The 24,784-nt window shown below is 36.5% G+C and overlaps 2 protein-coding genes across 3 annotated transcripts; both read right to left on the bottom strand.

Moving 5' to 3' along the window:
- Positions 1–303: 303 nt before the first annotated feature.
- Positions 304–1,648, bottom strand: LOC130950436 (protein CMS1). 2 transcript variants are annotated; one of them, XM_057878923.1, is made up of 5 exons: positions 1,183–1,648; positions 1,036–1,108; positions 916–965; positions 707–820; positions 304–555 (listed from the first exon to the last, which is right to left on the bottom strand). In XM_057878923.1, the coding sequence occupies exons 1-5, from the start codon at positions 1,581–1,583 to the stop codon at positions 549–551; spliced, it is 645 nt and encodes a 214-aa protein (XP_057734906.1). In that variant the 5' UTR covers positions 1,584–1,648; the 3' UTR covers positions 304–548. The 2 variants fall into 2 exon arrangements, with proteins under 2 accessions (XP_057734906.1, XP_057734905.1); XM_057878922.1 differs by having other exon boundaries at positions 304–595; positions 1,183–1,643.
- Positions 1,649–5,514: 3,866 nt separating this feature from the next.
- Positions 5,515–9,099, bottom strand: LOC130950434 (isoprene synthase, chloroplastic-like). The gene is made up of 4 exons (XM_057878920.1): positions 8,698–9,099; positions 8,100–8,370; positions 6,816–7,801; positions 5,515–5,947 (listed from the first exon to the last, which is right to left on the bottom strand). The coding sequence occupies exons 1-4, from the start codon at positions 8,959–8,961 to the stop codon at positions 5,651–5,653; spliced, it is 1,818 nt and encodes a 605-aa protein (XP_057734903.1). The 5' UTR covers positions 8,962–9,099; the 3' UTR covers positions 5,515–5,650.
- Positions 9,100–24,784: the final 15,685 nt, after the last annotated feature.

The raw sequence follows: 24,784 nt of genomic DNA, 5'->3' as shown, positions 1-24,784 counted from the left end.
ACCTCTTTCATTTTCACGTTAATCTTGTCATGTTTATTTTCAACACGAGCATCATTTACTTTTTAATTTTTTTTCCAACACCAGCACTCTATTTCTATATTAGGACTCTTAAAAAGCAGCGTAGAAGCCTATGGTTTGATTTCTATAATACTAACATGCAAATACTAAGCAATAGTTTAACAAAATACCAGGAAGTGCATCATCTATCACATTCCTTAACATGGCAAGGCGTAAATTTACAAATAATGAGCCATGTATAACTAGTGAGACATGGTAACATTTGCCGATATAATATGCTTGGTGTGAGGATATGTAACTTGAATTTCATTTTGAAGTATAAAAAATAAAATAACAGTAGACTGTCATCTAATCAACCCCATGAAAGTCATTTAGAGATATAGGAATTTCACCAAGATACTTAGAAAAAAATAAAAACAAGTAGAGAGGGATGATATGTTATTCGTCGGGAAGAGGTTGTGCTGGTTTTCCTTTTAAGCGGACAGCTGACTGGAGTGGACCATAGAGACAGATACGCAGATGTCCCTGGATCATCCCCTGATAAAAATAGTTCTTGAATAAGTCCCAGAATTCATCTCTGCGCATGTAACATTAATCCATGAACAAATCCATTAGCTTCTAGAGATTAAAGTTTGTGATGTACCAGATGACATGGATTAATAATTAAAGCAGAAAATGAGAGCCAAACCTGACTTGTGGAAGAGTAAACAGAGAGTAGCCTTTTACATCTGGATGTATATCGAGAAGAAGCACTTGTAGCCGCGAAAGGCTTAACGCCTCAGTGTCGATGAGCTTCTTTATCCTGAAATTGAAGGGAGAACAATACACAACTCATCTCAATGATTGACTAGTGAATACAAGTGAAACAATGTCAGGGAGAGTAATCAGATGTTCAACCTGCTTGGTGTGCCACTAGCAATGTTAACACGGTTATTCAACACTGAAATCTGCAGTGACCTTAAAAGGTGAGCATCAACCGAATAGGGTTGGAGAACTGGAGGGAGCAAGGGAGCATACCTGTTCTTCTAGTTTCATGTGCTTTGAGAACAACTTTGCAGCATGGCATTCTTTTGTGAAAGAGCGGAAACCCCTGCGCAAAATAATAATTTAGGGTTTAGGGTTTAAGAATTACAAAGTAAAAAAGGTAAGGGAAAAAGCAGTGACCTTAAAAGATGAAGGGATCTTAAAGCAGATGAAGCTACGATAAGGATTGCAGGGCTTCCGGGAAGGACTTGGTCGGGAACAAGGCCAGGTTCACAAAGGACCTGTTTCCATGATGCTCCGAAAGCTGCTTTTATATTATTCCCCAAGATTTTGACATCGGAATCGGAATCGGAAACAGAGGAATGAGGTAGCGTCAAAATGGAAGAGTCTTTGAGGGAATCCAGCTCCAGAGAAGAAAGCTTTACACCCTTCGCCGACTGAAACTCATCCACAAAGAATCGCAGCTGCTCCGATGCTGATGCTGAGTTCTTCTTGCTCTTTACTCCTTTTACTTTTCCTTTTTCTTTTCGCTTTCGTTTTCGTTGCTGTTCATTCTGAGTAGCCTCCTTCCCGCTCCCCATTCCTTACTTCCTTCTTCTGAGTAGCTTCTGCAAACGACGGACACGGCCACAAGCACAATAACAATCTAGCCCGGGTCGGATCGGAAACATAGTATGCTATTCGGGTTTCTAATCCCAGGCCAGCCCGTTACTGCTTATATCAGCATCTATTCCTCTTTTACTAAGCCCAATACTACGCAGTTACTACGCACCGTACAAATCTTAGAAAATAGTCAAAAACTCAAAATACACTTACTCCATTGATTTGATTCACTTCTGTATGACTTTATTCAAATTAAAAGTAAACAATTATTTAAAACTGCTCTATTTATTTATTTTTCAAACCAAACTGAAATTCATCTGTGAACAATTAATTAGATTGAACGGGCGTTCTTTCACATGCAAACCATTATGCGAAGAAAGTGTAACAAGGTTCAGGGGTTGTTTTTGAGGATGGAAGATGGAGTATTGATTCACAAAAACTCAAAGACTGTACAATTGAATTTTATAGAGATTTTTTTTTTTTTTTGATGTGGAACAGGTAGAACTTGATGTAATGGGGGATCAGAAATTACTTTCTTTATCTCGTGAGGCTATTGAAAGTCTCACAAGATATGTTTCTAAAGAAGAGGTTAGGAAGGTGGTTATGGGCATGAACTCTTTTAAGGCCTCAGGTACCGATAGTTTTCAGGCTTTTTACTTCAAGGAATATTGAGAAGTGCTTGGTACATAGGTATGGAAACTTGTTAAGAAGGCTTTCGCTGGGTTTGATCTGAATAGTGCTCTGTTTGACACTTTGGTGGTGCTGATTCCTAAAGTTGATAACCCGTCTCGCATGAAAGAGATTCGTCCTATCAGCCTCTGTAATGTCATCTACAAGATTATAACTAAGGTGGTTGTGGAGAGGTTATGACCTTTTCTACAAGATATCATTGGCCCTTTGCAGCGAGGGTTTATTCCTGGAAGGGGTGTCCCAGACAATATCATTGTAGTCCAGAAAGTTCTCCATTTTATGAAGAAAACCAAATCAAAGAAAGGTGTTCTTGCTTTTAAAATTGACCTAGAAAAGGTTTATGACAGAGTGAGCTGGGAGTTTTTGGAGCAATCTCTCATAATGTTTGGCTTTTCATGTACTATTGTTTCTCTTATTATGAAATGTGTAAAGGCTTCCTCCCTTTCTCTAATGTAGAATGGTTACCGGTTGGATGGTTTTCAGCCAAAGAGGGGTTTGAGGCAAGGAGACCCTGTGTCTCCTTATTTATTTGTTATTTGTATGGAGAGGTTGAGTTGCCTCATTGCTAGGCAAGTGGAGGTTGGTAGATGAAAACCAGTGACTGTGTCTAGGAGAGGTCCTGTAATCTCCCATCTCCTTTTTGCAGACGACCTTATCCTTTTTTGCAAAGCGATGAAATCTCAAGTACTTCATGCTTTGGACACTATAGCCACCTTTTGCAAAGCATCTGGTATGAAGGTGAATTTTGACAAATCTCGTGCTATCTGTTCTATGAATGTTTCTAGACAACACAAGGATCTCTTCACTGGTATTTCTTCTATCCGCTTTGCTAATTCTCTGGGAAAATACCTTGGTGTCCCCCTCAAGCATGACAGAATTACTGAAATTGATTTTAATGATGTGGTTGATAAGCTTACTAATAGGCTAGCATCTTGGAAAGGTCGCTTTCTTAATAAAGCTGGTCAGATTTGCCTTGCTAAATCAGTTTTATCTTCTATACCTATTTATAGGATGCAAGTAAGCCTTTTTTCCATCAGATGTGTGCTCTAACATTGATAAGTTTACTAGAAGTTTTATTTGGTGTGGTAGTCATAATCACCGTGGTCTTTATTTAGCATCTTGGAGAGTTTTGACAACTCCAAAAAAGGAGGTCTTGCTTTGTGGGAGTCGCGGTTGGTCAATTTTTCTTTATTAGAAAAGCTAGTTTGGAAAATTTTGATGAATCAAGAGAAATTGTGGGTCAAGATTATGCTTCAGAAATACCTCCAGAATAAAAATCTATTTGCAGTTAAAACAATGTGTTCTTCATCATATATATGAAAGTCTATTGTGCACACAGCTTCCGTATTAAAGGAAGGGTTTGTTTGGGAAGTGGGAGCTCTTTCTAAGAATTTTTGGTTTGACTCTTGGTTGTACTCTGGGCCAGTATTAGCGAGGGTTGAATTTCTTGATATCTGTGAGACTGCCTTAACTATTGAAGATGTTTACCGTGGTGGAGTTTGGCATTTGGAGAGGATTTACTCTTTTATTCCTAGGGATTTAAGGGGAGACATTCTTAGTTTAGTACATATTTTGACTTCTGGTCGTGATTTGGGTTGGAGTTGGGAGCACACTATTTACTCTGCTAAACAAGGATATTTATAGTTAATTCAGAATAAGTTGAATTGGGATATGAATATCAATTGGCTTTGGCTTTGGAAGGCGCGAGTCCCTGAAAAGTTGAGGCTCCTAGTGTAGCTTTGCCTTCATGATGCTGTACCAACTCAATATCTACGTTTTCGGCGACATCTCTCCTCCTCAGCCTTATGTACACGTTGCAATCAACTTCTGGAGATAATTCTTCATTGTTTTCGGGATTGTGAAGTGGTGCGATCAGTTTGGATTTCTCTAGGTTTTTCTTATGTATGTTTCTTTGGCTCTCACGTGGTGCATGATTGGTTCAAGCATGGCCTCCTCAATGAAGGTTGTTCCAATTTTGCAGCTATAATATGATCAATTTGGCAAGACAGAAATATGGGTAATTTTCAGGGAGTTTTTGGATCTCCTGGGTCAATTGCATACAAGGCTCGTAGGTGCATGGTGGATTTTGAATATACACCTCAGAATTGAGTGTGTTGTGTCCAGGGATTAAAACCTCTGTCTTGGTCTCCGCCAAAACCTGGTGCTTGGAAGTTAAATTGTGATGGGAGTGTGAACTTGGGGGATGATTGTGCTGGTTTTGGGTGGGTAATTTGCGATAGCTCCAGTCAATGGGTAATGGGATGCTCAGAAAATTCCTTTGGATCTAGTGTCATCAAGATGGAGTTGTGGAGTATATGGAAAAGTTTGGTTTGGCCTTGGGAGGCAGGTCTTAAGCTTGTTGTCTGTGAGACAAATTACGCTGCAGCTTTTGAGCTAGTGACTGGTTGGCAAGTTCCACTCTGGCATCTTGAAAAGAAGTGATACAACTGATCTTTGAGTTGAAGTTAAGAAGGGATTGGGATATTCGTTTTGAGCTTATCCCGAGAGAAGCTAATGTCATAGCAGATCGGTTGGCAAAGATAGGATTTGGAGGTAGCGGAGCTGATGAGGTTCACCTTTGACACCAGTCGTCAGAGATGGTTTGTCCTCTCTTACTGTTAAGAACCTGATTTCTTTTTTTTTCTGCTCTTTTATTTTTTCTCTTGGTTGTTCATCAAAAATATTAGATTAAACGGGCTAATTCAAGTGAGTTAACTAAAATTGATTATCTGACTGATTTGATTTAAACAATAAACTTGATTCTAAATCTTTATCAAAGAATCGATAAAATCATTAAAAATTCAGTAAATGAATTGGACAAGTCTAATTTTTTTATTAAAAATTAATTAAAAGTTAATTTGTTTAAGAGAAATAATACATATATTATAAAACAAATTATTCTGCTAAGGTACCAACAAAAAGTGTAATCAATTAAAATTAATTAGTTAAAAAAATAAAAAGTATGTTATAAAAAAGAAAAAATAATTCCTACTACTATAATTTTTAAAATTTTAAAACTAAAAACAAAAAATTGATTTGAATTGACTTATGTTATAGTTAATTTTCTAAATTTTTTCTAAAAAGGTAATATTATTTTATTATTTCTAATTGAATTTGAATTAAATTTCAATTAAAATTGAAAAGTTTTAAACCTCAAATTTTAGACTGATGATTTTCACAACCTTGCATTTTTGGCCCTCTTACATGGTTGTTGGCAAATTTCTCGATAATTTGATTTCATTGAAATGGCTAAGTAATGATATACAAGATGGCTAATTAATGATATACAACATGGCAAATACAAATATACTAAAAATAATATTTGCATTTCGTGAAATGACCATCATTGCATTAATCAATTAATTGGAATGGGTTCGATGAGCGACAACTTGATTCTGTTTTCTGCCGTGTCATCAGGCCTTCCAAGTCCATCACCATATTGGTAGGTGCAATGGGAAACCCGAGCCATGTTGATGGCTATTTCTTTGAAGACATTCGGGTACGCAGACTCCAACACTACGTCTCTGTTCATCTTCTTCCACTCTTGGTCGATCAATTTTCCAAGGCTCTCCCTTGCTTCCTCCTCCGTTGTCCCATTCTCAGTCATGTACGACGTGATTGAGTTTGTCGTTTCACCTCTTTCCAGCTCCGCCTATATTATTATCCAAAAAATTAGTTACTAAATTATCAATCATTCAAATAAAATATACATTTAGCTAACTTCGTGTGAAATTAATAAAAAATTATGAAATTAATTGAACTTAAAATTTTGAAAAAATTATTCGAAAGGATTGTTAAAAAATTTTAATTATTAAAAAGGACTTTTAATACTTAAAGACTAAATTTTTTTATAATATTTGAGAAAATGAACTAAATATTTTTGTAAAGAGATAAATATATTTTTAATTATTTTTTATTTATTTTTTATAATTTTTATACTGATAAATTTTATTTTTCTTAAATTTTAGTGATTTTTATTAATAATTTATTTATTTTTTTAATTTTCATGATCTTTATCTAATGGAAAAAAAAGATAAAGATTATAAAAGTAAAAAATAAATAAATAAATAATAAAAATTATTAAATTTAAAAAAAATAAAAATTGTTGATATAAAAATTAAAAAATAAATAAATAATAATTAAGAAATAATATTTTAATAATTAAATCTTTCTAACAATCTTTTTAGAGTAATTTTTTATAAATTAATTAACATAATTAATCCTAAACGAATATTTATACATATCTATATAGTATTGAGAATCAAACAACATATATTAAAAATTATAAAAAATAAATAAACAAATAGTTAAATATATATTTATCTTTTTATAAAAAATTTAATTTTTTTTTAAATTTTATAAAAAAATTTAATTATTTTTAATAATTTTGATATTAAAGATCCTTTTTAATAATTAAATTTTTCTAACGGTATTTTAGAATAATTTTTCCTAAAATGTTTCCCAACGAATTTAGTCAATGTTATTTTGGACTAATTTAACCATGGTTAATTGTTACTTACCGCGGAGGTAGCGAGATCGTTGCAAAGCCTGAAAATGGCGCAAGAGGAGCGAACGATGCCATGGTAGTTGGTTATGGAGTCAATAGCCTGGCTTGTAATGTCTTGGGTGACAGAAAAGTAGCAAGGAGCAAGCAATGCCCCGCCGGATGAAGAAACCGATGCATTCCTTATGTAGGCATCAAAAGGTGGAATGATCTTGTTGTTGGACCACTTTGCTTCTTGCAAGAATGCTTTGCACAAGTCACTCCATGATTTTGCAAGATATGGAAGGCTATTATCGCCTTTTTCTCTAAGGGTGGTGTAAGCTGTGTCATTCACGCTGTTGTATAGGGCTAAGTAGCACAACTTCATGTAGTCCGGAAGTGTTTCTACCGCATTCACATCCCACCTGTCAACGGCGTCGGTGAAGAGTTGCAGCTCGTCCAGAGTGCCATAGACATCGTAGACATCGTCGATGATGGTGACGAGGCCGAACATTTTCGTGACGGCTTTGCGGCACTCGGTGAGTTGAGGGTGAGGGGCCATTCCAAGTGCCCAGAAGTAAACCTCCATGAGCCTGTCACGAACGAAATCCAGCTTGCTTGTCAGCCCAATCTCTCTCCACCACCTTGAAAGTTCTTGCAACTCTTTCTTCATCACCGATTGCACTATGTTGAAATCAAGCTTTGCCAGCTCCAGCAACGCGCCGTCGTGGGCTTCCTTCTGCTCGTACCTTTCGATGAACCACCGCGCCTCTAGCCTGTGCACTCTTCTGTGATAGGGAAGCTCCAATGCATGCTTCACTTTTTCTGCCACCACTTTGTTCTGAACTTGATTTGTTTGTAGCAAGTTCTTGAGATGTGTTGCTGAGAATGCTCTTGCCTCATCCAAAATGGTTTCACCCTCGAATCCAAGGTATGAAGCTTCGTATAGATTCAGCAATCCTAACACATCCCCACTAATCTTCTTCTTGAACTTTCCCTCCTCCTTAAAGCTCTCAAACACATCTGCACTTATATTGATTAATTATTACTTTTTAATTTTTAATTACGAAGAATCAACTTTTAATTAATCAATTTTTAAAAAAGAATTGTAAAAAATTTTATGTTTTAGAGGATTTATAATTAAAAATTTAAGATTATTTAAAATTTAAAATGTAAAAAATTATTTAAAATATTGATAATATGAAATAAAAATAAGTTATTTATCTGTAAAAATTAAGGTGAAAACCCAGTCACTTTAAAAAAAAATCAACTGCAGTTTTCACGAAAATTAAATATGATGGAAAAAAAAGGAGGTGTATACCAGGGGAGACGTGGAAAGCATGCTGTCTGAGGAAACGGAAGGAGAGAGCAGTGGCATGCAAGCCATATTTGTTTATAGTGTGATGATGTAACAATGGAACGATCCTGTTGTTAAGGGCACTCTTAATGTCCTCCTCAAATTTGTAGGTCAAACCCAAGCGCTCCACGTTGTCCATCAATTCCAGTAAGCTTAGGGGTTCAATCTCTACCTTCTTCATTAACCCACGCACCTCCTCTTCTAGCTTTCTTGCCCTCTCTTCCGATCTTTCTACCTGTGTATGTTTTAGAAACCATAATATTAGAAAAACAAAAAAAAATTAAAAAATTATTTTATTTAATATATATTAATTTTAATAACAATTAATAAATATTAAATAAGATAAATTTTTACTGTTTTAACTAATTTTTATTATTACTAAATTTTAAGACGGTAACTGCATTTTTATAAGACAGATATGCTAAAAATATTTAGTATATGAATAGAATTATTATTTAACAAATATAACAAAGTATGGTATACAAATAATTAGTTGTGTATTACTATATGAACGAAAAAAATAATAATTACCATTCTAACACTTAAACACTAATATAATTACCTGAAGGTCATTTTCGACCGACTGTAGAAATTCAAAGTCCCAAAGGTTGGGTTGGTAATTGGCAGAACGTCTAGTATTGTTTTCAGTGAATTGAGCATCCTGGGTAGTGCTAACAGCACAAGTAGTAGTAAGTGACAAAGCCTTATTATTTGGATTAACAAGAAAGGTGCTTCTTTGAGGAAAGTTCCTAATTAAGGGAAGCCTATAGCTAGCAGTCGCACTCGCTGTTAGTGTGGCCGAAGAGAATTGTTGTGTTCCAGCCATGATCCTATTCTTATTCTATGACAATTAAAATTGATTATTATGTTATGGCACAATAATAATAATAATAATAATGTTGTATGTTACAAATTAATTACTACTCGCTCTAACACTCTTGCTAGCTGCCTAAAAATGTGATTCCGTTGCTCCCTTTTTATATTGAAACTGAGGAGAACAGGGAGCTATCATATTGTTGAGGTGGGACAATATATCACCATAAGTTTACATGAATGAATTTCCCTTGTTTACTAGTCAAAATCCTAACCCACCTCATATATCACACTCTCTGCCGTTGCCACAGAGTTTTTTAATGGCCATAGATCAAAATTAAAAATAAAATAAAATCCACCAAGCACGCCTGGTATTTCTTTTCACAAATAGTCTTTTACCAAAGAAAAAAAAAATTAAAGGAAAAATCTAGGGGCCAGCAATTTTATTGCATTTTAGCCAACATGTAACCAACAGAGAAAGGTGAGCCATTAGATGAAATCTCATACTAATCTCACACCATCAAATCATCGTTGATGGCTAATTGATGGCTACCAATCACAAATGTTACTGGCCCCTAGCATTGCTCAAAATTAAAATACTGGTTTGGGATTTTTCACTTTTTTTTTCTCTTCATTTTAAGTATGCACTATAAACTAACCCTAATTGAGGAGATAGCATTATATAGCACAAGTATTTCTGTGGCTGAAAGTGAGAGTGGGTGAAGCTCAGTAGAGTTAGGTCAAATTCTAACATGACTTAGGTAATGTTTATTTGTAAAGTTTGAGTTATTCACTAAAAGCTCAACAATTTGCTTAATTAGTGTGAATATAATCTATAATTTTATATAAACAAATTATAACTTATATATTAAAAAGAATATCAATTATATATATTATTTATTTATTAATTATGATTTATGTCTTTTATGATAATTATATATAAAAATTAGGAGTGTTAGAGAACCAATAAATTTTGTGATTTATAGTTATCAATTAGTTATTAATAATATTTTTAATAGTGTGATATTTATTTAATAGTATGTGATTACTCAATTTTTTTTGCTAATTTAGTGCTAGTCAGATTTTAATAAAAGTGTTGCCCCTAAATTTTCTCCTAAAAATTATATGTGTGAGTTTGTAAAATTATATATGTATATTAGTGTGATGTTGTATATTATTATAAATTAAAAATATAAAATACATAATATAAATTAATAGACTGTTCAAAAGTCAATTAATAAAAATTAATAGACTGTTCAAAAGTCAATTAATAAGTTAGTATAGTTATCCATTTAATATATGCGTTCAAATTCAACTCAAAATTAATTTACAAGCTCATAAACTTGACTTACCTAATTGTTAACAAATGAAGTTTGAGGTAACTTAAAAGTTAGTTTAATTCACTTCCAACATTAAGTCCAACCATCATCAACTAATTTGGTAAGTTAGGTTCGTTTGATTTATGTTTTTATTTTTTATTTTTATTTTTAATATTTTTTGTTTTCATAATTTTGCAAAGAAAAAAAAGAGAATAAAAAGTAAAAATAAAAAATAGAATTTTATTATTTTTTTCTTTTTATAAAATCTATAAAATCTAAAATACAAAAACACTGAAAATAGAAATACAAACTAAATACACTCTTATAAATTCTCATCATCATCAGTTGAATATAGTATTAGGTATTCTGAGTTAATAGAAAATTATTTATCAAACTTAAAAATTTTAATTACATATTATTGTAAAAAAAGAGAATCATTGATTAAAAAAATTTAAATTAGTTTTTTTTTTAAATTATCAATAAAGACAAGAGCTGAGCTTAGTTTAGACAAGGGGTCATGTCCCCCAAATTTTTTATAAAAAAAAATTAGTACTTCTTTTTTAAAAGATAAAAAATAGTTTAATTAGTTTAAATATTTTACTATAACTTAAAATACCTAATAAGTTCAATAAACAACACTCTCTTTATCTTTAAGTTTAAATATAAAAAATTAGATATTTTTTATTTATTTAATTTAATATTATTTTATATTTTATTATTTATTTAATTTAATTTTTTATATGATAACAAAATAATAGAATATTCAATAAGTATTAATATTATTGTATTTATATAAATTGATAAAAAAATTAATAAATATTATAAATTTTAGTATTTGTCCTTCTAATTTCTTCGTTACATATTTTACAGGATATATATTCAAATTTTTATATAAAATAATAACAAAAAATTAAATTGACGCTTTTTAATTTTAATATGGAGGCAAAAGTTGGTTGGATGTAGTTATGGAGAAGAGAGATGCTTGACCTGTGTGTGATATCAGAACACCATAAATCGGACCATGCGAGTTCTTCATAGCATGTCGGACGGTCCGAATTGTAGCTAAGAAAACAGATTCATATATATATACAAAACGCACCGTCCGATTTGCATGTTGTGAAATTCAAATTTTAGCCTCTGTCAAATTGGACCCTCCGATTTGTTAAGTAATTTTTGCCAACACAGAATTCGCAGGGTCCGACTTCTAAAGGCTAATATTTAAGAAGAAGAACATATAACTTTTACAATATCAAAACATGTAGATAGTTCTTCTACTTTAATGAATCACGAAGAAAGTGAGATACAATCTTCAAAAATTCAAAAAGTTGCATCTGACGAGTTTGATGACGTTAATTTTTTGAAATGAGACCCTGAAAAACGGCTTTAAATTTGGCAATATCACTCAAACCAGAGAGATAAAGCTAAACGAACTTATCTTAAATGGGTCCATATTAAAAACATTTTGATAATTATCCTCTATCTAGTTCCAAAATTTTATTTCAAATTTCGCCACTGATATGAAGATAAAAAGAAAGTTAAATTATATATGATGATTGGAAAAAAAGAGAATTACTGAAAATACTAGTCCCTAATATAGAATAACAAATTAAAATTACTTCGTAACTTTTTATAACATGAGATAACTTAACTAGTCCCGCCAGGCTCATTCTTAAACGCTCCTTGCTAAGTATGGAGTGCTGCACACCTTGTGAATTCATTAAATTTAAACTCTTCATTTGTTATATTTTATTTGAATGATCTGGATTTAAAAAGGTAACCTGTTAATCAGGTTAATCATTTTTTACAAGTTTTAAAAAAATTTTATAAGTCTCAGATATTCGGCTGAAGTTCAAAATAAAAAAATAGTATATAAATATTAAAAACAACATGTCTGTAAAAAAAATTGTTGGACTTTAGAATTAAAATAAATAATACATAAAAAATAAGTTAAAAATTCATGTACTAAATTTAGAAAAAAATTTAAATAATATTAAAATTTAAATAAATTTTATTTTGTGTGAAATAAAATTATAATATTGAATATAAACACAATGATAAAAAATTGTGTTATATATATATTTTATGTATATAATATTAAAATTTAAATAAATTTTGTTTTATGTGAAATAAAATTATAATATTAAATATAAACACAATGATAAAAATTTTTGTGTTATATATATTGTTCATACCTTGGCCCAATAATAAAGGCCCAGGATCAAACAAAAGACCTAATCCAAAGGGTTGGGCCTCACCAGTACCAATCTTCATCCCATGAAGTCGGTACTCGCTACGACTTGTTTTAAAGAAGTCGGGCACGAGGGTTAGCTGGCGGATAAGCACTCATTTAAATGAGTGTTCGCCCCTAAAATCTCTCTAACCGCTTCACAAAGCCATATCTTAACCTCCCTAAGATAATGGGACGGTTAACATCCTAAAGATACGGCACTACTCCAACGGTGGTTATTGGCCCACCACTATAAGTACACTGACACTCCTCAGGTATCTCTAAGCCCAATACTCTCTAGACCTGCTCACACCCTTGCTAACTTAGGCATCGGAGTGTCTTTGCAGGTACCACCCCCCCCATTCACTTGTGAACACACGTCGGAAGGAGGCTCCAGCGTGCAAACCAGCTCGGAGACTACCATCCTTAGGCGATTGGGCTAACTAGCGCTATCCATTCAATCCATCTCCGGTTACCCACCGTAACATTGGCGCCGTTGCCGGGGACCCGAGAGATCATCCATTAATGGCGGATAGATCCCACGAAGAAGTCCATGCGAAAACAGATTCCGAAGAAGAGAATCTGGACGCAGGTAATAACAATGCGGACTTAACCCTCCATCAAGAGGTTAACGATCAGCCGAGAGAAGGCACCTCCGGGGTAAAAAACCCGAAGGCAAACCCCTCAGACGAGCGAGAATCAGAAAAAGGCGGACCATCCCACGTAACTGAACTGATGGGGTTAGTCCACAACCGCCTGGAGCAGTTAGAACAAGAGCGGAAAAAACAAAAAGAAACAGAGAAGTACCTAAAAGAGGAGATGGAACGGCGAAAAGAGTTAGAAAGGAAACTCTCAAAGCTGGAATCCTCCCTCAAGAGTCACAATTCCCGCGACGACCAAGAAGAGTCACTCTTAGGTGAAGAAGATCCTTTCAGCGAGGACATAATGAGGGCAAAAGTTCCGAGAAACTTCAAAAGCCCTGATATGGACCTCTATGATGGAACCACGGATCCAAAGCACCACCTAAGCAACTTTAAAAGTCGGATGTACCTAGCGGATGCTTCCGACGCCACACGATGCAAAGCTTTCCCGACCACTTTATCAAAAGCAGCAATGAAGTGGTTCGACAGCCTTCCCCCACGATCGATCACCAGCTTTGAAGACCTCTCAAGGAAGTTTTTGATGAGGTTCTCAATTCAGAAAGACAAGGTGAAACATGCACCGAGCCTCCTGGGAGTAAAACAGGAGGTCGGAGAATCTTTACGAGCCTATATGGAAAGATTCAACAAAGCATGTTTGGAGATCCAAGACCTGCCCACAGAGGCAGTGATAATGGGGCTCGTTAATGGACTCAGAGAAGGTCCCTTCTCACAGTCCATATCTAAAAGGCACCCCGTTTCCCTAAGTGATGTACAAGAGAGAGCTGAAAAGTACATCAACATGGAAGAAAACGCCAAATTAAGAGACCTGAGCGGACGACCTGGGCCCCTTCCCTCGACAAAAGAGAGGGAAAGGGAAACCAAGAAAAGAGAAGAGCTCAGTCTCGAAAGGCCAAGGAAATACCACTCTTATACTCCACTGAAAGTTTCTATAGTGGATGTATACAGAGAGATTTGCAACACTGAAAGATTGCCACCCCCTAGACCTATTAAAAATAAAAAAGGGGGGAGCCGCAGCGACTACTGTGAGTACCATAAAATATATGGTCACTCCACCAACGACTGTTACGACCTTAAGAATGTGATAGAAAAGCTGGCTAGAGAAGGTGGGCTTGATAGATATCTCATAGAAAGGTCGGACGGCCACGGAAAGAGAAAGCGAGATGATATGGACAGAAGAGACCCACCACCGCAGACCCCAGAAAGACATATCCATATGATTTCAGGAGGATTCGCGGGAGGGGGACTCACCAAATCCTCTCGCAAAAGACATCTCAAAAGAGTCTACCAGGTCGGGGAAGAGTCACCCGACCTTCCTACAATTTCATTCACAAAAGAAGATGGGCAAGGAATAATCCCTGGACACGATGATCCAGTGGTAATAACTATGATCCTAGCAAACGCCCATCTCCACAGAACCCTAGTAGACCAAGGAAGCTCGGCGGATATTCTCTTCAAGCCTGCTTTCGACAAGCTAGGGTTAGACGAGAAAGAATTAAGGGCCTACCCCGACACCCTGTATGGATTAGGGGACACGCCAATAAAACCACTGGGATTTTTGCCCCTCCACACCACTTTTGGAAAAGGGGAAAAATCAAAGACTCTGAGTATAGACTTCATAGTCATCGATGTGGGGTCAGCTTATAATGCTCTAATCGGCAGAGCCACCCTCAATCGACTCGGAGCAGTGGTATCTACCCCTCACCTCTGCATGAAATTCCCGACCTCAGCGGGAATAGCAACGGTAAGGGGAGACCAAAAGCTAGCAAGAAAGTGTTACAATGAAAGCCTAAACCTAAGAGGAAAGGGCAGAGAAGTTAACACAATAGAACTCGGCGGTGCAAAGGCCAAAGAAGAGCTGCGACCACAACCGGGAGGAAAAACCGAGGAAATACAGGTCGGTGAAGAGGAAGGGAAAAATACTCACATAGGAGCCAACCTAGGGGAAACTCTAAAACAAGGGTTGACTAAGCTCCTAAGAGATAATTCCGATCTCTTCGCCTGGAAGGCCTCCGACATGCCTGGGATTGACCCCGAGCTCATGTCCCACAAGCTCTCGGTTTATCCAGGATCCCGACCTGTACAACAAAGAAGACGCAAGCTCGGCCTAGAACGAGCCCTAATAGTAGAAGAGCAAGTACAAGCGCTCCTGGAAGCTGGCTTTATTAGAGAGGTCAAGTACCCAACATGGCTAGCCAATGTAGTGCTAGTCAAAAAACAGAATGGTAAATGGAGAATGTGCGTCGACTATACCGACCTAAATAAGGCATGTCCTAAGGACCCTTATCCCCTACCAAGTATTGATACCCTAGTGGACTCCAGCTCGGGGTATCAATACTTATCATTCATGGACGCCTACTCGGGATATAATCAAATTCCGATGTATGGGCCCGACCAGGAGAAAACATCATTCATCACACCCCGAGCCAACTACTGCTACGTGGTCATGCCATTCGGATTAAAGAATGCAGGAGCCACATATCAAAGGTTGATGAACAAAGTGTTTTCCTCCCACTTGGGGACCTTGATGGAAGTATATGTCGACGACATGCTAGTAAAAACCCAGAAAGAAGTCGACCTCTTATCCGATCTCTCACAAGTCTTCGACACCATAAGGCTGCATGGGATGAGACTAAATCCGGCAAAATGCGCCTTCGCGGTGGAGGCAGGAAAATTTCTAGGATTTATGCTAACACAAAGAGGGATTGAGGCCAATCCCGATAAATGTAGAGCCATCCTAGAAATGAAAAGTCCGACTTGTTTGAGAGAAGTCCAACAGCTCAATGGCCGACTTGCAGCCCTCTCCAGATTCTTGGCAGGATCGGCACTAAAATCCCTTCCACTATTCTCCTTATTAAGAAAGGGATGCCAATTCGAATGGACTCCGGAATGCGAGGAGGCGTTCCAAGAGTTCAAAAAGTTTCTAAGCCAACCTCCTATCTTAACCCGACCAGTACCAGGGAAAGACCTTGTTTTGTACTTATCCGTAGCAAACAGGGCTGTCTCTTCAGCCCTGATAAAAGAAGACGAGGTCGGACAGCACCCGGTCTATTTCATCAGTAAGGTACTACAAGGCCCTGAACTAAGGTACCACAAACTTGAAAAGTTCGCCTACTCCTTAGTGATAGCCTCACGAAGGCTACGACCTTACTTTCAGGCTCACACAATAAGAGTCCGCACAAACCAACCCATAAAGCAAATCCTCCAAAAGACGGATGTTGCAGGGAGAATGGTTCAATGGGCAATAGAGCTCTCCGAATTCGATCTAAGATATGAAACTCGGACGGCAATTAAAGCCCAATGCCTCGCCGACTTCATAGCAGAATACGCAGGGGACCAAGAGGAAAAGCCGACTACATGGGAGCTCTATGTAGACGGATCCTCCAACAAAACGGGAAGCGGCGCAGGCATAATATTGGTAGATGAAAGAGGAACCCAGATAGAGGTTTCTCTAAAATTTGAATTTCCAGCCTCAAATAATCAGGCAGAATATGAAGCCTTGATTGCTGGGCTAAAATTAGCAGAAGAAGTCGGTGCTACAAAGGTGATGATATACAGCGACTCGCAGGTGGTGACCTCCCAAATAAGTGGAGAGTATCAGGCAAAGGACCCAAACATGAAGAGGTACTTGGAAAAAACTTTGGAGCACCTTGGGCGCTTTGTAGAAACCGAGGTAAAACACATAACTCGGGATCTAAACAGCAGAGCAGATGCCCTATCCAAGTTAGCAAGCACCAAACCAGGAGGGAACAATAGAAGCCTGATTCAAGAAACCCTCCAAGAACCCTCGGTAGCAAAAACGGAAAATAAGCAAGAGGTACTTGAAGTAGTCGGTTTAGACCTCGGATGGATGAATCCCTTAGTCGAATACTTGAAATTCGACATCCTCCCTAAGGAGGAAAAGGAAGCCAAAAGAATTCGAAGGGAAGCACAGCATTACACTTTGGTGAAAAATGTCCTTTACAGAAGAGGGATATCGACACCATTGTTAAAATGTGTACCGACCTCAAGAACCACTGAGGTGTTGGAGGAAGTACATAGCGGGATCTGCGGAAATCATCTCGAAGCAAGGTCACTAGCCAGAAAGGTCATCCGAGCCGGATTCTACTGGCCGACCTTGCAGAAAGATGCCACAGAATTTGTGAAAAAATGTCAACTGTGTCAGATGCATGCAAATTTCCACGTGGCTCCACCAGAAGAGCTCATTAGTATCACTTCTCCATGGCCTTTTGCAAAATGAGGAATGGATTTGTTAGGTCCTTTTTCCCAAGCACCAGGACAAGTCAAATACTTAATCGTGGGAATAGATTACTTCACAAAGTGGATAGAAGCAGAACCGTTGGCCACCATCACCGCTCAAAGAAGTCGGAGATTCCTCTACAAAAATATCATCACAAGATACGGGATACCTTACTCCATCACTACGGATAATGGAACCCAATTCACTGATGCTACCTTCAGAAGCTTAGTAGCCAGTATGAAAATCAAGCATCAGTTTACCTCGGTAGAGCACCCACAAGCCAATGGGCAAGCTGAGGCAGCTAACAAAGTCATACTGGCAGGACTAAAGAAGAGATTGCAAGAAGCAAAAGGAGCTTGGGCTGAAGAGCTCCCTCAAGTGCTATGGGCCTACAGAACAACACCCCAATCCGCCACGGGAGAAACACCTTTCCGACTAGTCTACGGTGTAGAAGCCATGATTCCGATAGAAATCAATGAGCAAAGTCCAAGGGTAATTCTCCACGACGAGGTCGGAAATGTACGGGGACACAAAGAGGAGCTCGACTTGCTACCCGAAGTCCGAGAAAATGCCCAGATAAGAGAAGCTGCGCTGAAGCAAAGAATGACTACAAGGTACAACAAGAAAGTCATTCGAAGAACGTTTGCTACAGATGATCTGGTCCTAATCAGAAATGACATTGGAGTCAACAAATCGGGAGAAGGAAAGCTCGCCGCAAATTGGAAGGGACCATACAAAGTCAATGAAGTCTTAGGAAAAGGTTATTATAAAGTAACCGACCTAAACGACACTGAGCTACCAAGGTCGTGGCATGCTTGTAATATGAAAAGGTACTACAGTTAAAAGCGAACTCTACTCCCTGATGTACTCTTTTCCCAACTTCATGATTTTTTCCCAAAAAAGGGTTTTTTCTGGAGAAGGGTTTTTAACGAGGCATCATAGTAGAGACTAAGGGAAAAATAGGCTATCAAGACCCTTAGTAGCAAAAGAAGGTACCTCCCCAATTAATAAAGATCTTTTTCATTCATAATATCTCTTATAATATCCTTCTTTATTTTTCTAAGTCTTTCTACGAAACGCGCCGACTTAAGCTCGACAAAACGTGAAAATCCCATGAACCGACCTAGATGGTCGTCAGGATAAAACGACGAGGCACAAGTCGGTGTAAAGAGGTTATAGGAGTCGATCGTAAAAACTCGGTAACAAATCCGACTCATAAGTCGGAACAATATTCCGAGTAGGAAAGCTCGGAAACACTCCGATCCCTAAATCGGAGCGTAGAACCGAATAGAAGAAAAACGCATCGCAAAAATAACCTAAGTCATAGAAACTCGCTAAAACAAAAGTTGAGTATGAGGAATAGCAAAAAGAGATATGAAAACCTAGGAAGAAGTTTAAAGGATGCCCCAAAAAATCCTTAAACGAAAAACTCCGAAAGACAAACAAGTCAAAAGGTTTTCAAGAAAAAGTCAAAGGGAATTCAGAAAATTAGAAAAGCATACACGCACAAGGTAACTTAAACCCTTATCCAAAAAAAGGTATTTATTTTGTTAATCTAAAGCCCTTATCCAAAAAGGGCACTCGCCAAAATATTTTGTTAACGGCCTTAAAAGGCCAAAAGAAATTGTTCAGACTACACAACCAAGAACAAACATAAATAAAGAGTTTAAAAATGGGGGGCCCACAGGCCGGACCCCCAAAATAGCCCAAGATTATTTTTTCAAGGCAGACGGGTCACCACTACCAGAATCGGAAGGAGCACCAGAAGCATCCATGGGAGATGAAGGGATCGGAAGAACATCTGAAGAACTCGGAGCGTCCTTAGATCGTGGAGGGGACTCAATAATCCTCTGCCCACGAGTCTTCAATTCCGACTCGGAAACAACTACGGGGGCAGGAGGATCCACGATGGCACCATCAATAACGACCTTGTCAGGATGTAAAGGAGAAAGATCCAAGTCGGGAGCAATGACCCTGACTTGCTCCAAGAAAATCCTCCAAGACTCCTCGGCGCCATCAGCAATTGAGTCCTCCAACTCATCGTATGCCTTCCGAGAGTTCAACAGATCGTTCTTCACAGACACAAGGTCCTTGAATAAGCTTTGATAACTGGCCTGCGCCGTTTTTCTCAGCTCCACCTCCATGTTGTACTGGGCCTGCAAAGCCTTCCCCTTCTCCCGAAAGGTATCTCTCTCCTCCCTCAGCTTGGCAATTTCTTTCTTCAATTCTCCCTCATGCTCCTGATATGAGCGAAGCCTCCCCTCCAGCTCCTCGACCTTCGAGGTCGTCCCTAAAGAGCTGAGGGGAGCCTTCTCAAAAATATCCAAGAGCTTACCACATACCCCCGCCGCCTTGAGACTTTCCTCGACCATAGTGGTAAGGTGACCCCGAACAGACATATCATCCATGCCTATACGAACATGGGGATAGATATTCTTCCGGACAAACTCAAGGGCATCCGCCCTAGCCTCAGAAGCACCAGACTCTAAAGTCTTGCGCTTCTTTGGATCGGGGGAAGGTCGGACGACGGGGAGCGACTGGGGGGGAGCCGAAGAAGAAATTACAATAGGCTTGGAAGAAGTCCCAATGTTGCGAGGGGGAGGAGGAGGAGAGATAACCCTGGCGCCACCAGACCGAGCGCGAGATTTAGCTTTAGCCTCCTGGACCCTCTGAAAAGACTCTTGAGCGTTCGTCTTTGCCATTTCTGGAAAAAGAAAAACAACAGTTAAAGAATCAAACAAGTCGGAATGATCAGTTAACAAGTCGGAAACTTAGCAGATCAGAAAAAACTACCTAGCTGTGATTGAACAAAGGTCGGAGACCCTTGGAGAAATTTTTTAGTATCCAAATAGGGGGCCCTCCCCCACACTTCTCGGAGGAACCCCACGACAGCAGCCTCTACCTCATCCAGGTCATCCAGACCATATTTCTCACAAGGGGAGGCCTCCAGCCAGTATAAAGGAAAGCGAGGAAAAGAATTATCATCCAGAAAAAAGGGGTAATGACCCTCTACAGCTTGCACTTTGAAAAAGAAATTTTTAAAGTCATGAAATGATTCATCAAAAAGGGTAAAAATCCTCCGACCTTGTATGGCTCGGAAAGAAACCCATTGTTGTTTATTATTCAACCCACTAAAAGGCTTGGTCATATGAAAAAGATGGAAAAAGATTTTCAGAGAAGTCGGAAAATCCAGAGCATGGCTAATAAATTGGTAAATTTTCAAGAAACCCCAGGAGTTGGGGTGAAGTTGGGTAGGTGCAACCCGACAGTGCTGCAAAACCGACATCTCAAAATCTGAAAAGGGCAGAAAGACGCCCAGACGGGTGATCATGCACTCATACATAAAGAAGAAATGGGGAACCGTTTCGTTGGCCCTCCCATGACAGACTCGGTCCTCTGAACCAGGAATAAGTAACTCATATTTAGGCTCATCCTCATCCGAAGTACAGAGCCGATGATGGGTGCGAAGGTGAATAATAAACTCCGCATCTACCAACGGCTCCTCCCCCAGAACAGTAACGTCAACCCAATCTACGGAGGCCATTTTCTTTCTCTAAGAAAAACGAAGAAACCTACAAAGGGAAAAAAGAAAAGGGAAAGAAAAAATCAAAAAACGAAGGTCCCTAAAAGAGGAGAAAAAAAACCAGTCGCAAGTCTACAAGCCTATTTCTCTACAAAGTGAAGTCATATGAAAAGTGCGAAAAAGGAGAAAGAAACTAACCTCTTTTTGAATGAAGATAGGAAGAAGCAAAAGTCTCCGGAGCACAAGAATGTAGTTCGAGTAAACACGACACGTACAAAGAAAGAAGAAGTTTGAAAGATTGCAGAAACGGAAAATGGAAAGAGAGTGAAAGTATTTATAAACATGCTAAGGGGCATAATGGTAAAAGCGGAGCAGTCATTAATGAGGTTGCACCGTTACCAAAGCCCTCAATCCCTAAATGCTTCCCCAACGGACACGACGCTTGAATTGACGTAACTGTCAGAAACAAAAGGTCGCGAAAATCACGTCGGTTTCAAAACCCGTGAAAGTCGGCTACGAACCCGAGTTAAATACTTGAACCCAAGCCTTAAAAAGATATTGGGCTCAAGTAGGGGCACTGTTCATACCCTGGCCCAATAATAAAGGCCCAGGATCAAACAAAAGACCTAATCCAAAGGGTTGGGCCTCACCAGTACCAATCTTCATCCCATGAAGTCGGTACTCGCTACGACTTGTTTTAAAGAAGTTGGGCACGAGGGTTAGCTGGCGGATAAGCACTCATTTAAATGAGTGTTCGCCCCTAAAATCTCTCTAACCGCTTCACAAAGCCATATCTTAACCTCCCTAAGATAATGGGACGGTTAACATCCTAAAGATACGGCACTACTCCAACGGTGGTTATTGGCTCACCACTATAAGTACACTGACACTCCTCAGGTATCTCTAAGCCCAATACTCTCTAGACCTGCTCACACCCTTGCTAACTTAGGCATCGGAGTGTCTTTGCAGGTACCACCCCCCCATTCACTTGTGAACACACGTCGGAAGGAGGCTCCAGCGTGCAAACCAGCTCGGAGACTACCATCCTTAGGCGATTGGGCTAACTAGCGCTATCCATTCAATCCATCTCCGGTTACCCACCGTAACATATATATATATATATATATATATATATATATATATATATATATATATATTTATTTTGTGAGAAACAAAATTAAAACATTAAATATGAATAGAATAATAAAAGATTTTGTATTATATTAATTTAATTAAAAAAACCATTTATATAACATAAAAAACAAACAAACATATAATAATTTTATTTTGTGCGAAACAAAAATTCATATAATTTTTTATTAACAATTTTTTTTATTGAAATATGTCATTTTACTATATTTATAATATATTATTTGGAATAATTATATTATTTTAGTTAATATATATTATTTAAAAAAATATTTAAAATTTATTATTTTGTATTAAGAACATTATTAAAAATATATTGTTAGTTTTTCTTAAAATAATACTTTCTTTTCTTTGGTTTAAATATTATGACAATAAAATTTTTTTACGTAACTGTGTCTACTCAATAAATATTATATTCATTTATTTCTATATAGTATGTAAAATAAATAATTAATGTTTAAAAAAGTTAATAAAAAAAAGAAGTATTCTTTTTTTATCAACTTTTAGGTGAATATAGAGACTATGTCATTTGAATTATAACTCGTTGACAAAAGAAAGAAATACTTTTAATTATATTTAAATAGAATAATTATTTATTAGGCTCATTCTTAAACAAATAAAATTTTTTCTTAGTTTTATATCTGTAATATTTTATACCAATTAGCTTCAAAATTTAATTATTTTTTGAATAAATTAATAAAAAATAAAAAATAATACAAATAATTATTTAAATAAAATTATATTTTAATTTTTCATTGTATTACGTACAAGTTGAGGATAATTTGAAATAAAAGATAATAGACTTGTTATAACTGTCATGTATTTTGTGCTTTGACTGCGTCATCATCTGAGAATCATGGCGCCTTCATGGAGACCGGTTCTTCTACAGAATCAGTTTGGAGTTAGCCAACTAGCAGCAGCGACAGACAGCGTCTTCCTTTTCTGTGGCAGCAATTTTTTCGGCTTTGAAGGTCCATTTATGGTAGAGGTGGAATGGAGCGTCAAAATCTGTGGTTAGACAGAACAATAGTAAAAACACCAGCTAGTAAATAAAACAGTGAAAATGTGAAAATGCTTGAAGACATCACATCAGCAATAACAGAATAACGAAGAAATTCGATTAAATTTTTCTAGAGTATTTTTTTAGTGTAAAGATAGTCCTCCGAGCGAATTAGTTTTTTTTGTTAGTGTCGGTTTGTTTGTTCACCCCATAACAAAAAAATAATAACAATAATAAATAAATTTAATTAACTTGATCACTTATGATAGTAGGTTAACTTTTAAAGAGTACTGCGCTTCCTACTTTACTTGGAGTGCACTAGCTTTCGCCGTCCCGCCATCAAATCTTTTGTTTTAATCAAGGTTGTAAAAATTAAACAGTAAAATTAAGGATTTAAAGATTTAACCGAGGTTTAATTGAAAACTAAAATTGAACAAAATATAATAAAATAACATATTTATATATAAAATATATATTTTATTATTTTATATTAGTTAATCGCTAAAAAATCATACCGATTTGATTAATTAATCAATTTTTTTACTTTTTTTAATTAGTTTTTGGCTGATTACTTTTTATCCTAAATTTAGTGACGAATTCTCAGTTAACTAGACCAGTTCCCGATTAAAGTCAAATTCTTAGAACAATGATCTTAATTGAGAAGGAGGAGAGAAACGCTAAAAAATGTAATAAGAAATATATCCAAGAAAAGCACACTTTTGAAATCAAAGAGAAGACAAATCTCTAATAGCAATTTTTAGTTTATGAAATCGCTCATTGCAGGAGAGCTAGGGTACGGTGAAATTATTAGATCTCTTGTAATAAATTTTCTTTAGGATGATTTTAGCATTAGTTAGATGCAATTTCCCAACTTGCATTGAACGTTAAACTCAAATAAAATTTACCAAAGTTCTACTCTCTCCATGAAACCTCCACAACTAATTGAAGCATGTAATCATAATCTATAATAGCACCATAACTATTAGTTATTTGAATGATGTTAGCCAAATCACACAATTACATATACCTACTAATAAAAAACTTGAATTATATTATTTTTTATGTTACTTTTGCATGTCAATTTATAGAATATTCAAATAAAAACGAATATAATAATAGGATGGAAAATAATAATAGTTACACTATATATGTTAATTACTTTAAGTATTACTATTTTGTATATTAGTCCATGCTATAATACTTATAATTATAAGAGTTACTAACGGTAGCAATACTAAAAAAAAAGTACTAAAATTAAAAATAATATTATTTCATTATTAATAATATTTTTAATTAAAAAATAAAAATATTATTAAAATATAAAAAAAAATATAACTTTAATTTTAATTACAGTTTGACACTATAAACTCCATCTTGTATATTTATTGAAGAAAGAATTAAATTGTCTTAGTAACCTGGCCTTTTGAAAAATTAGATATATCAAATTTTCAAAAAATAATTAATATATATGATAAATATAAGAACCACTATAAATAAGATTGCCTTACTTTTGATTGATGACTTAAGAGGTATATACTGTATAAATATCCCGGTCCTTTTCTACTAAAGCCTAGAATTGCTGGTCAAGAAAGAACAAGAGATGATGATGATGTTTTTATTGTTATATATAATCCAAACTACATACACCTCAGGCTGATACAACAGATCAAAACCTATGCAATAATTCGAATAAAACAAAAACAAGAAAGTACTCGTAGA

Source organism: Arachis stenosperma, chromosome 9 (genome assembly GCF_014773155.1).
Source record: "Arachis stenosperma cultivar V10309 chromosome 9, arast.V10309.gnm1.PFL2, whole genome shotgun sequence".
NCBI classification, from domain to species: Eukaryota; Viridiplantae; Streptophyta; class Magnoliopsida; order Fabales; family Fabaceae; genus Arachis; species Arachis stenosperma.
The sequence above is the reverse complement of the archived record's forward strand: the minus strand, read 5'-3'. Positions and strand labels throughout refer to the sequence as shown.

What these genes read in the sequence shown, in the direction of transcription:
- LOC130950436 (XM_057878922.1), bottom strand. Translation starts at nt 1,583, where the DNA reads ATGGGGAGCGGGAAGGAGGCTACTCAGAATGAACAGCAACGAAAACGA. An exon ending in AGATCCCTTCATCTTTTAAG is followed by an intron (nt 1,109 to 1,182) that starts GTCACTGCTTTT and finishes TATTTTGCGCAG; the next exon opens with GGGTTTCCGCTCTTTCACAA. An exon ending in ACATGAAACTAGAAGAACAG is followed by an intron (nt 966 to 1,035) that starts GTATGCTCCCTT and finishes AGGTCACTGCAG; the next exon opens with ATTTCAGTGTTGAATAACCG.
- LOC130950434 (XM_057878920.1), bottom strand. Translation starts at nt 8,961, where the DNA reads ATGGCTGGAACACAACAATTCTCTTCGGCCACACTAACAGCGAGTGCG. An exon ending in CGGTCGAAAATGACCTTCAG is followed by an intron (nt 8,371 to 8,697) that starts GTAATTATATTA and finishes AAACATACACAG; the next exon opens with GTAGAAAGATCGGAAGAGAG. An exon ending in ACGATCTCGCTACCTCCGCG is followed by an intron (nt 5,948 to 6,815) that starts GTAAGTAACAAT and finishes ATAATAATATAG; the next exon opens with GCGGAGCTGGAAAGAGGTGA.